The 13,304-nt window shown below is 38.1% G+C and overlaps 1 protein-coding gene across 5 annotated transcripts in view; it reads left to right on the top strand.

Annotated features, from left to right (window-relative positions):
- Positions 1-13,304, top strand: part of DIP2C (disco interacting protein 2 homolog C) — a 292,387-nt gene that overhangs the window by 223,934 nt on the left and 55,149 nt on the right. For all 5 annotated transcript variants that reach the window (XM_021385365.1, XM_021385363.1, XM_021385362.1 and 2 more), the window contains 7 exons: positions 1,339-1,478; positions 2,976-3,112; positions 5,465-5,673; positions 6,331-6,445; positions 9,004-9,205; positions 9,921-10,030; positions 10,805-10,885. In XM_021385365.1, coding sequence (XP_021241040.1) covers positions 1,339-1,478; positions 2,976-3,112; positions 5,465-5,673; positions 6,331-6,445; positions 9,004-9,205; positions 9,921-10,030; positions 10,805-10,885 — 994 coding nt within the window. The remainder of the gene's footprint in view (positions 1-1,338; positions 1,479-2,975; positions 3,113-5,464; positions 5,674-6,330; positions 6,446-9,003; positions 9,206-9,920; positions 10,031-10,804; positions 10,886-13,304) is intronic.

Genomic DNA, 13,304 nt, shown 5'->3' with positions numbered 1-13,304 from the left:
GAGAATGTTATTTATCACAGCTGCTTGTTTGCTAGCGCCATTTGTTATGCTCTAATGCATTTTCAGGCGTGCCCACATCCTTCTATGTTGACAATGTCACTTGAGAAATATGCCGTGTAAAATGTATTAATTGAAATTTATAGTGCTTATGTGAACATGGGCTAAGGCTAGGGCCCATCTAGTATTTCAAGCACGGTAGAGGAGAAATGTCACATAAAAGGGCATTCATTATCTGTGAAGAAATAGTTGTGTTATGATTGACTACTTAGGAAAAATGCAGAATCTTGAAGGGACTATTGGCAACTTTATAGATTTTGAAAATAGCTGGAGTCTAGCTGCTCTGCGTGGATGCATTATCCATACTCAAATCAGCATCATGTTAGCCTCCAGTTATGCATTTCAAAATACAGGACAGCGTAAGAATCTTTACAGACATGAAAAGTCTTGACATATTCCTCTGACTTTAACAGTTAGCGTATGTCAACATTTGCTTGCTCAAGCCATGCTCTATGTATGTAATCATTGCATATACTGATACAGCATGGAGTTTTATATTAAAACAAGCTGACAGCTTGTGCTAATGCTGTGAGATTGTACAGAATGTCGGGAGTGAATGTGAGCAAACTGAGGTGTTACTGAGTAGCTGCATCCACAGCATTTTGACCAGGATTGATGAAACTGTAATTTGTTTTCATTTTCAGAGGGTAAGTTAAAATAGGAATAATTAAATTACATGCACTAAAATAAAGATGATGAAGTCCTTGCAGTGTCTACAGATCCTTGGCAGTAAATCTATTAAAACCTAATTTCTTCTGCTTAGTAATTGTAAGTGTTTAAGTATTTTGAGTGGGAAATCTCATCTGTGAGTTAAAGATAGAAGATTTGCATTCTAATCTTGGCTTTGTTACCAGCATGCTAGAGGTAGACTTTTATTCTGCTAGATGAGCTTTATTTCCTAATTCTAGGTTGCCCCTAAGTTAGAAAGTAATATGCAGAGACTTTGTCAAGTTATTTACTAATTATTTCCAAATATTTAGAATGCAGCTCCCTTCTACACTGCCTTTCCATGTTTTTAAAAAAAGTCAAAAGCCCTTTACTTGCTTAATCAAGCAGTCTGTAAATCTATTTGAAAACAAATACAAGCTTTTTTATGTGAATGTTAGGCATTACTTTCATCACTGCAACTACTGAGTGGGAAAGTTGCTAGATGTCATTACTTGAAAATGGGGAAAAAAACTATTTTAAACTCTCAAATAGAGGAGTATTTGCAATATTAATCCATTAAGTAAATGCTTACATCTGCCTGATATTGCATGATATTATAAACCATGGTTGCAGGCCAACAGATGACAGCAATCAGCCACCAGGCAGAGGAGTTCTGTCCATGCATGGTCTCACATATGGAGTGATTCGGGTGGACTCTGAAGAAAAGCTGTCTGTTCTGACTGTCCAGGACGTTGGCTTAGTGATGCCAGGAGGTAAGGACTGAAAGAACTTTGTTTGAAACTTACTATGAGTAGATAGATTGATTTAATTAATTTTACGTAGTAAGTCATAGAAAGCTTTAGGATTGGACTGCGCATACTTGAAAAGAGTCTGAAAGCCTTACCGTTTGAAACTCTATGGCTTGGAAAACCAAGATTTCTTCTCTGTATTTACTTCTGTGGATCTCTTTCCACGTATTAGCGGCATGCTTTAAACAACCTCGCGCCAAATCAAAACATTGATTCCTTAACTGTGAGGTACAGAAAATACAACAAGTTGAGAAAATTCTATGAGGAAACCTATGCTAAGGATCAACCATATTGCTATCTGAGGGCTTGCAGAATGTTTTTCCAAAAATATTGTGCTATCACTCAGTCATCAGCAAGAGGAGGTATGGCTGAACAGTTCATGTTGATAGATTCATACTGAAGCCAGTGCTTCTAAGGATTTAGATAGGATTCTTCCTAAGTGCTAAATTTTAAGTGATAAGTTATGGAGATTAGAAAAGGGTAACACTGTAGTTTTTCATAACAGAATGTCTGTTATGCACCAAGTGAATAAAACATAAGTTATGCATCTTAAATTTCAGTCGAGCAACTTCAAATACAGGAAGATGAGATTGATTGTTGTCTAACTGCGATCATATCAAATATTATTGTAGATATACTGCCTTGCACCTCATACTATATTCTAACAGTTTCAAGAAAGGTGCACACTCTTGTTTGTCCTTGGAGTGAGAGAAAGGTCATTCAAGATTCTTCATGCTCATATTTAAAGACATGTTGATGCATTGTTGGTCTTCCTTGTTCATCTTCCCAACTATAAAGTCTACACTTGCTGGACTCCTACTCCAGCTGTAGCAGCATCCCTGATTCTTATTTGTGTGGCTTACACACAAAATGTTTCTTCCTCAGACCGGTGCTTTCTAATCCCTCCTGTTTAGCTCTGATTGTCTCCTCAGTCCTGTAAGACCAGTCTGAGCTCTGATAAATTCATAGCGAAACAACGGTACTAGTCTGCTATAACATCTTGATCTTTCATATGGTGTTACTTCCTACTTAGTGAGAGGTGTATTTCCTGGTTGCCTGCCTCCCTGGCAGTATGATTATTATCAAGAATGCCTGTAGAGTATTTCATTTTGCTCTGACTGCACCAAGTCTGGTCTTTGATATGCAAAACTGGGAACATAGTCACACTTCACAACAATATTACAAATCAGCTGAGATTTTAGGTAGCAAGGGAGATTGGGTTTTGTTTGCAGTTAAGTGATTGAGTTCACATAAAGATCTTTGCATTCTTTTTATAAATATTGTATGTAATGTAAGTAACTTTTTTTTAAATGTTGAACATCTTAGGGTTTGAGAGACAGATTGTTGATTGGTGGCTAAATATAATTTACTTAACTCCATCACAGTGTCTTTCTTGCAGCGTTTATGTTATTTTGTAGTTAGTTTTATAATATATTTTAAAGTCATTTGCTTTTTCCCTAGCTATTATGTGTTCAGTAAAGCCAGATGGAATTCCTCAGCTCTGTAAAACAGATGAAATAGGAGAACTATGTGTATGTGCTATTGCAACGGGTACATCATATTATGGACTCTCGGGCATGACCAAAAACACTTTTGAGGTAAGCTGACAAAAATGCTATGTAAAACACTTCCTTTTTAACTTTTTTGAGGGTAATATTTCACTTAAAATATTGACAGTAACAATATTAGAATATCAGCAGTAATCAGTGCTTGTGGTTTGGGACCTTAGCCAGATAATCCTCACTGAATCCCATTTCATTAAGTGCAAAAACAGATCGTTCTGTGGCTTTAGTTCTGGCTCTGAGGAGCTTTTTCTTTAATTTTGAAAGAAGATACCAGGTGCTGAAACAGTCACAAGGAAAGCAGGAAGAAAGGCAAAGTTCAAAAGGTAATAATGTATATCAGCTAGCTGCATGCAGAATTGGATTGTTGCAAGCAGTAGGAAAGCTGCTGCATGTCCTTAAAAGCAGTCTCCATCATTTCCACAGCCCAGCCTGCATTTAAAGTTTGAATTTATACAGAAACCTGACAGACGCAGCCTTCAAGACATATCTGAATAGTGAAGATAACTTTTCCTAATTAGTGCCCCCCACCTGCTTTAATTTGAACAGCCTTAGGTGAAAACTTTTGTGCTTTGTGTAATCTGTCTTCCATTGTGTTTCAGCTCCAGCATAGAGTGCTGTATTGACAGCTCTGTTGTACCTGCTCACTTGTTATCATTAACTTCTGTTGAAGCCAGTATGAAGTGGTGGACAAATCAGAGAAATAATGAAAAATATTCAGCTGAGACTTTTATTCATTCATGTTCTCATTATTTTCTCTTTCAATATTTGAGGAAAATTTAAGAAAAGTGTATTTACATTACTGTTAGCAAACGTTCTTTCTAACAGTACCATATTTTATAGACTACACAGAGCTAATATCTCCTGCAAAATGGTTTCAGCTTTCATTATGTAGGACTGAATATTGTAAACACAATACATTAAATAATTAATGGATGCTCATAGATATAATTCTCCATCCTGCTACTGAAGCCAAGAATCCTACTATGCTATTGTGACCTGAAATTTGTAGATCGCTGATTACTGTGCTACTAGAGCAATTAGCAGTACCCATTGTGAATGATAATCCCAGATTTGACATATTTCAGGATGGAAAGGTACTTACATTCATTCTGGAGTACTTGCTGTAATTATAAAATCATTCATAATTCATAACTGGATCTGCAGTTGAGCAGCACATTTAGAGTTATTCCAAAATGATGTGCAAATAAATTACCACTAAGTCAGCAGGACTACTCATTTTTAAAGTTAAGCATGCTCTTAAGAACTCTCATCAAGTGGGACTATCTTTCGTTTATTGTGTAATTTGTGTTGCAGGTAACAGTCTGAGTTTTGTATTGCCAAGATGAGTTATGGCTGAGGATATATAAGCTTTAAATCTGCTCAGGAGGAGTCACCCATGGGCATCTGGCAGCAGAATTTGACCTTTATTTTCAGATGAGGCCTGAAGGACTCTATGGTCTTCCACTTGCCATTGTCATAAATAACTTGCATTTAGACTATTTCAGTTTAAAGAAGAGATAGTAGGAAAGTGTGCTTGTGTCAGAACGCAGTCCAGGTACATTACCAGAAGAGTAATGCCGAGCTAGCTGGAACAAGAAAAACAGAATCAATAGACCTGGGCAGTCATTATCCCATGGAAGTCATCTATTCATCTGGTGTTCAAAAGATTAGAAAGTCACTGTAGAACTGTTTTTTCTCATTTTTAGACATTAACACAGGTATTGTGAGGACTTAATTGACCTTAGATAAAAACATCAAGAGTCATCAAGGTACAGTGCCTTAAAATAGCTTTACTTCTAGCCTGTTTACTTCTCTCTACTATGCTGAAATTGAGTATGAGATACCAAAAAAACCATCTGCTGTAATGTTTGCAGTTTACTTGCTGTATGGGAACTGCTGAGTCACGGCCTGAAACACTGATTGAGCAGCTGGAGGAAAGACCCAGTCAGCCCTGGGGGCACAGGTGAAGGCAATTCACCTGTGTGACCAGAAGGGGTGGAGCCTGGTTCCACCCCTCATTTAAGGGCTGACTGCCCCTGAGGAAGGATCTCTTTCTGGAGATCCCTCCTCGGTGGTAGCTATTCCATGCGAACCCAGGATCTTCAGATATGGGTGGGTGATCTAGGTCAGAAATTATTTACAAAGCCATGGCTAGGAAAAATGTGTTTTGTAAGCAGAGGCTGAACTTGCCAATCCTCAGATACTGAAAATTATACACTGTAGCAGGAGAGTTTCTTAGTGTTCTGGTTTTGGTTAGAGAAAAGAGCATCACCAGAGACTTATTTAAGTCATTCCAACGGAGCTGTCTCAAAAACCATGCCTGAAATACTAAGCAGTATGATTTCAGTGTACAGAATTGAAAACCTGTGTTTCTGTGTCTTACAGGTGTTTCCTATGACCAGTTCTGGTGGCCCTATCACTGAATATCCTTTTATAAGGACTGGACTACTAGGCTTTATAGGACCAGGTGGACTTGTCTTTGTTATTGGCAAAATGGATGGTTTGATGGTTGTCAGTGGAAGAAGACATAATGCTGATGACATTGTAGCAACAGCACTGGCGGTGGAACCAATGAAATTTGTCTACAGGGGCAGGTTTGATCATTTTTCTTATATTAAGTAGCAATCCCTGTTTTACTTAAACTAGGTGTAAGTGACCCAAAATTTTTTCAAAAGGCAGTGCCTAATCTGCACAGGGCTTTCTGTTGCTGAAAAATAGGGTGCTATGAAATTTCTTTGCAGTTTCTCTACATTGCTGTTTATATGGCTAGAGGCAGGAGAAAGTGGAGGAAAACTTAAGTCATAGCTGAGGTATACTTTAAATACTGAAATCCAAAACTGTCATTTAAAAAAGTTCCAGTAGAACAGCTGGTTAATTCTGAAGTTGTTGCAATTACTTCTTTCTAAGATATGGCTGAAGAAGGTGCTTGTGCTGGGAGCTCCAAAACAGCTTAAAAGCAGCCTTGGTGAGACCCAAACTGAGTTCTCTTTTTATCGTGAGGAGGTTTACTTCTTGAGCTCTGCTGTGATTATGCCCTTAGTAATGAGCTCTGAAAGAGATTTATAGAATCTTGTTCTGAAGTTATCTAAAACTGTTGTTGCTTTTTTCCCCTTAAGTAAAAAACTTATGAAGGCACCAATCCTCTGAGTAATAAATAACAAAATCATTGCTGCAGAGGGTTAGTTTAGAAGGCAGGATCTTATTATCCTCTATCCTGGCAATAAATACTCTTCCTTCTTTCTCTGCTACAGAATAGCAGTGTTCTCCGTGAGTGTGCTGCATGATGAAAGGATAGTTATTGTTGCTGAGCAAAGGCCAGATTCCACGGAGGAAGACAGTTTTCAGTGGATGAGTAGAGTCCTCCAGGTAATGCTCTTTGTGTATGCTTCAAAGCTGCTTTTCCTACTTTTTTAATTGAACTTTTAGACCTTCAAAGTAACATGATATTTTTTTGAGTGATTGTGAGCACAGATTCAGTCTCACTTCCACCTACAAATAAGCACGAAATTAGCTTCTTCAGGGTGACAATTCCTGTCCACACCACATATGTCCAATGTGTAAGACATAACTAAAATGCTGTAATAGAGCAGGGATGAATTGAAACAATAGTAAAAAGACAGTAGCAGGTAGTCATGAGGGTGTAGTCATTCATTACTACAAAAAGGTAATGAATGGAGGCATGTATACTTACTGTTAAAAGCTAACAAAGTCTCTTACTAAACAAAGATTGGCACTGTTATGGAGTTGACTTTATCAGAAGTATATATACCTAGCTGAGCTAGATCTCCAGATTTCTTTTTAATAAACAGGAGAGAATTAGGTGTTTCTAGTGCACCGTGGTGATGCCTAAAGTAAACTGTATGAAAAACAGCCTAAAACATGACTATTTCTTTCCACTGCAATGAATGGAAGGGATTTATTAGCTAAGCTGTAGGCATCTGTGGTAAGGTCATCTGCACAGAAGGCTCTTGTTGCAAGGAATCCCATTCTGGCTGCCTGGTGGATCACACAAGGCACATAACACCAGGAGAGAGAATATTGTTGGAGTATGAAGTTTTCTTATCTTGAACAACATAGCAGATATGGACTCTGTGCAAGTTCTGGCATCTCTAGTCAGTTTTCTCAATGAAACAAAAAGATAAAGATCTTAGGTGCTCTGTTTACTGCCTGGATTAAATAATTTCAAAAACTAAGCTATTTTATCAGCAGGCATAAATGTCAGCAGTTTTAAAAAGTTGACTTCTTCCCTTCTCAAAATTTCAAGGTGTACTTCATCAGTGTTCATTTCTGTGAAAAGTCATTCATCTTTTTCAGCAATGTGCCAAATTCCAGAATGGGAAAGGTGACAATTTTAAATGACTTATGACATTTTTTCAGGTAGTGTGCCACAAAGGTAGCTATCAAAGCAAACAGCATGGAAGTCACACATACAGCCCTCATTCCAACAGAGTTGGGCATTGCTCTCCACGCACCTGTAGGAGACACACTGTGGTGTGCTTGAATTAGTTGCTTACCCTATAGCGGTTTTCTTTCAAGCTAATGTCAAGGGAGGACCCTGTGACTTATCACTACTCTTCAGAAACCTACAAATCCCATTATGATTGGGATTCGATGCTTCATATTTCTGCCTGAAACATGAGATGTTGCTTCCTGGCTGTCATGCATATCTAACTGTTGCTCATCTTTAATGTAGGGAGTATGTAGACCAGAAGTGAGGTGATCCAGTACTGCCATGAGACCTACCACTACTAAAACTACAATGATTGTAGAACAAGTAACTGCTTTATTATTCTTTACAATTAAATCAATAAAAATAAAGCAAAGAGAAGACAAAAGCAAATCGTTATTTAGAGTGACTGTAGAAGTAATCAGTAATTTATTGGTCTACACTTAAGTACATAACTATAAATCATTATTTGATTGTCAGAATATAGATTGCATCTTTAAAGCAAGAGATATATGCATTCACTTTTCCTCCTGGCTAAAAATTAAAATGCAAGTTAAGCGTTCAGAAATATAATTTACTTAACTTCTCATTAGAGATGCTGTCTGTGATTTGATTCCCAGTCTGCTTGGGTGTCGGAAGTTGTTTTTCTAACTCACTGGCTGCAATTTTTGCACCCAGTGTAAGGAAAATAACCAGTTAAAATGTGAATGGAATTAAAATCTAAGAGCATGCATATTCATATTTAGCTAAATGAATTACATAAATACCGAACATGACTGATTTTTTTGAAAGTGATGGAGTTGACTACGCTTCTCAGACTATGAGTGTGGTTACTGTAAGATTCAAAAATCCTTATTGTTCAGGTTTGCATTCAAAAGATTTTGTTTCTAGTCAGTACTTTTGTAGTTTTCCCTTATATTGTGTAAATTCCCATTTCTGCCTGAGGATCTTCTACACAGTAATCAGGGAGCAAAGCAGTTTTTATCTTAGCTTATGAATTTTTAATTTTCTACTTACATCGGTAGCTGCACTGTGATACACGTGCTGCATTCACCATTTTTCTTTGCTCCACAAGACGGACTGGATGTTAAGTTGTTTGGAACCCTTTGAACTTCACTTCTGAGAAGTGTGCAGGTTAAAATCTGTTTCACGTGAGTTCTCAGATATTGTAGTGATAAATCTCCAGGATACTACTATCATTTGCCTGAGGAGTGCGTTTCTTAATAGATTTCCATGTATTTAGCACTAGGCTTTTGTTTGCCTTTTTTATCTTCTGGAATGAGCTTAACAACATCAGCGGAACATTTCCATCCACCTGTTCCCAATGAAAGAACCTCCTTTTCACAGGCACGGCTGAAGTGTCTTTCTACTGCCAGTTAATTATTGGGGTTGTTTAATGCAGCAATTCAGAATAACGTGTTTATTATAATGTTGAAAAATTACCCTTTCATTAGAATCGACTTCCTGCTTGTTTTAGGCTATTGACAGTATTCATCAAGTGGGAGTCTACTGCTTAGCACTGGTACCAGCCAACACACTTCCCAAGACGCCACTGGGAGGAATACACCTATCAGAAACCAAACAGCTTTTCTTGGAAGGATCTCTGCATCCTTGTAATGTGCTGATGTGTCCCCACACATGTGTAACAAATCTGCCTAAACCAAGGCAAAAACAACCAGGTAAGATGAGTGGGAGCAAAGGAACTGTGACTTTGTAGTGTGTGTTCACTGCACAGTAGAGAGTAAAATCAAGTAACTGTTAATGTAGGTGAGAATCAGTTCTATCAGCTGTTCCTGTTAACATACTCTTCATAGATTCTGCCTAGTATTCTTCAGAAGGAAAAATGTTGTAAATGTTCTTCATTAGTAAAGGTGAAATTTCTGTTGCTCTAAAAGGCACTACTTGGACCACAGCTGAAGTTCTTCATATATTCCTGATCCCTTGTGTTAAAGTAGATGAACCGTGACTGAAACAGAGGAAAAACAGCCTCCAAATAAGCCAAGTTTGTAAAACAGAAGTAGAGAGGAAGAAGATAGTTCACGTTAAGTAACAAAGTTAGTAGAAGAACAAATAGTTAAAAACAGATTGTGAATCAATTAAAACCAAGAATTTGGATAAGCTTTTTACCTTAGGAGGGAGGTTCTGCATTATTCTTACAGTAGGTATATCTGAGGTTTTAAGTTGAGCTCTGCAGTTAAATATGTATATAGTTTAGACAAGGTGAATCTGCGTACCTTCCAGGTGCACCAAGCAAAATTTGTATCAACAGAGATGTGCTCAAGGTTTTGTGCTGTGGATAGCAATGAGGGAAATTTGTAATACAAAAGAAATGAAAATTTCCATCTGCAAGCAAAGAATTTTTGTTGCATTTAACACATCTCTGATTTATCTTAGAAATTGGCCCTGCCTCTGTGATGGTGGGGAACTTGGTCTCTGGAAAAAGAATTGCACAGGCCAGTGGTAGAGATTTGGGGCAAATAGAAGATAATGACCAAGCCAGAAAGGTAAGCTGAACTTTTCTAATATGACTTCTATTTAGCTAATTAGCATCAGGAGACATAGCAGTACATTGATCATATTATTATTTCAGAATAGGTTTATTATGTTATAATATTAACGAACTAACACATTTTAGATTGCTCTTTACAAATATAAAATAGACATGAGAGGAGATCACTGCTTTTCATGCGTATGGATTGTTTTAACCAGGATACGTGGGACAACAGAAAATACATGGTAGAATGTGGTAATGGGGCTTTTATCAGAAATCACCCTCTATTATGTCTCTTCTACTAGATAGAGTGGAATCCAAGGAGTTAAATTTGCATATATGGTCATGACCTCCTTTTTTAATTATTTTGATTCTGTAGAACTGTTTCAATTCAGCTCCTTGGGAGCTTACGTGAGTAATAAAATGTATAAATTCTAAACTGCATCTGTCTATGTATCTATATGTATTTATAGTGAGAAAAAGAGCATAAGGTTAAGAACAAAAATAGTGCTCAAATTCTGAGAGATTAGTAAGAACTACCTTATTGTTTTGAAAGTATATGTGGAATGCATCACCATCCCAGCAGTGACTTGAGTTCCGGAGAGGCCTGTAGTGCTGTGCCACAGCACCTTGCTCTAAATATGTGGTGATAAGAGAATTAATTCACGTTTAGTGTTTTGTAGTTACTGATGTAAAATTTAGAATATAAATGAGAGAAATGACGAAAAATGTTTTTTGAAGCTGATAAATTATTTAGTACCGTGACTGTCACTTTGCTTTCTTTTAGTTCCTCTTCCTCTCAGAAGTTTTACAGTGGAGAGCTCAGACCACTCCTGACCACGTGCTTTACACGCTACTTAACTGCAGGGTAAGCAGCGCAGACGGGTGCTCTGACAAGCTGCAGTGTGGCAAGTGGCATGCACCTGCTTGAGCTGTGGTTGGACACAGCTCTCTGTTTCTTTTTCCATTAATACTCAGCTGCTATATTTAGTGTCCACTGAGACAGAGGAAAAGAGAACAATCATTGCCAGGTGTCAAAATACAGATTGCTTTTGTATCAGGCACCTCACCTCATCCTCTACATTTCGTGTTTCTTTTCTATCCCATACATGTTGTGGGTGAGCTGCAACTGCAAATCTATCTCAATACTGTTCATTCTGATATTCAAGAGCAATCCTCAGTACTGCTCACAATCTTGATTTCTTATTTGAAAAGCATGAGCTTGACAAAATCGAACCACTTTTTTTTTTTTTACATAAAATGATGATTATTGGTTTTGAGACTGGGCCATCTGCAGAGAGGTGCAAGAATGGGGAAAGAAGTTAAAGACATGTTCAGAATCCAGCCAGGTCTGCAGAGGATCACTAGTGCATCTCTCTGCATAGCTTAGTGCCAGCCTGCCACAACATTTCATTGACTATCAGAAATGAATTACTTCAAATCAAAAGGTACAGAGCTCAAGTTTACTGAGAGTGGATGGTGACAGGCTTCCTAGACAACTGTAGATGACAGACCTTTAATTCCCGAGACCACTGCAGAGCAGGAAAGCCTGCTTTCAAACCACCCTGCCTTGGTACCTGTAGACATATCTGTCAAAACTGGGAAACACATCTAGTATGTGAGGGTCTTACGGGAAGGAGGGGCTTGAAATATTCACCTGTGCCACTTGGAACAGCTGGCATTTGTTCTCAGTCTGTATCGTCCCTGAACAACTTAAGTGGTATCATAAACCTCCAGCAGTTTGTGAACATCTGCTAGCTGACCAGTTACTGTACTTACAGGATATGCCCCCCTAGCCCATATTAACAGTGGTAGTATCAAAGTTCAGTTTGAGGCTACAAATGATTCATTAAGCTAATTTCTTTTAATTCGGAGTAGTAGCTAGCGTTATGTGAACATGTCCATTTTTACAGACAACAGTGAAGTAGAAATTTAGTTATCTGCAACAAAGCAGAAAAGTTGGGAGATAATACTGTTCATAGATGCAGTATTGCAACATTGAATGAGTGGTTTGTTCTGTCCTGTAAGTTAGGAGCCAAGATGCGAGGAGAAGGAGACAGTGCTGTCCCATCTCCTCCACACAGGCTGTTGCTTTTGAGCTTTAAGTAATGCCAGACTGTCCATGCTGGCAGAGGGCTTCAGACAGTGGGAGGGAAGGACACAATGAGGAGAGTAAGGATTAATGAAATAATTCTTTTTTCCTTAGAAGTGAGAAACAGTGCAGTTTTGACACTGTTTCCCTGCTCCTGTAATACTCCCAGTGTGGAGTATGTCCTCTTGTAAAACTTAAGAGGTTTATTGTTTTATGGAGTGATTGAATATCTAATGGAAAGGAGTGACAGGGCTGGTGAGTTTTAGCCTAGGCAAATTTTATTACCCATCTTGAATCTTAGTTCTTGTTTGTAACTTTTCCCTTTTTGTTTTCCTTGCATCTTGTATGTACACATTGTTCTCAAACATCCAGACATATCACAGCTGATCACTAATAGAAATTCACTGAGATCAGAGATTTCATGTAACCCAAGCATTTTGAGAAATTACAGTTCCCTGTTTTTAGCGTGTCTTGTGTCTTCTGATGCAGCACCTTCCTATTGCAGACACTTCATGAGTGAAACCCAAAGAGAATCGTTAGCTCAGCTCACCTATGATTCTTCACCAACAGCAGAATTCTTCCTGGTACTTCATATAAACAGTGCCTTTCTTCCTGTGCACCTGCAGCAAGTGCCAGAGTTTTTAAATGAGTTTTGCACATGCGTGATTTGCAGCAATTCCCTTTCTATGTCAGCAAGGCTTGTGGTTCTTATGTATGTGGGGAGAAAAAAGGGTCCATCTGCCCATGACTGTGCAAACAGGAAATTTCTTGAAAGAAGGAAGCGAGTGCAAGTACATTCCTACTGGAATGTCTACTGTGGGCGGCTACTTAGACATTGGCAATGTCTAGGGCTGGTCAGATGGAAGAATCCATATAGTTGCATATGTCCTTAGAAAAAGTTCTCATAGAACAATCCAGAAAACTTCTTAAAATTGCTTGAAATGCATTTTTTTCCAGTTAGCTTGTGCTCTTTCTTGACTTTGTTTGAGGTGTGACATTTCTAAATGCCAAGTGATGCATGATAACATGCTGTGACCCTACTTCCAGTGCTAGATCTTTCTCTAGCTACGCTCATTCCTCTCTGAAACTTGTGATCAGTAAGTACTGAAGTGGTGTGAGGGGTAGTGCTGATGAATAGAAATCAGCAATCAAGTCAAATCCTTAGATTTCTTGCCTTGTTTTAAAATAATTCAAG

This window comes from Numida meleagris, chromosome 2, assembly GCF_002078875.1.
Source record: "Numida meleagris isolate 19003 breed g44 Domestic line chromosome 2, NumMel1.0, whole genome shotgun sequence".
Classification (NCBI taxonomy): Eukaryota; Metazoa; Chordata; class Aves; order Galliformes; family Numididae; genus Numida; species Numida meleagris.
Note: the sequence above shows the minus strand (reverse complement) of the source record. Positions and strands in the feature narration are given on the sequence as shown.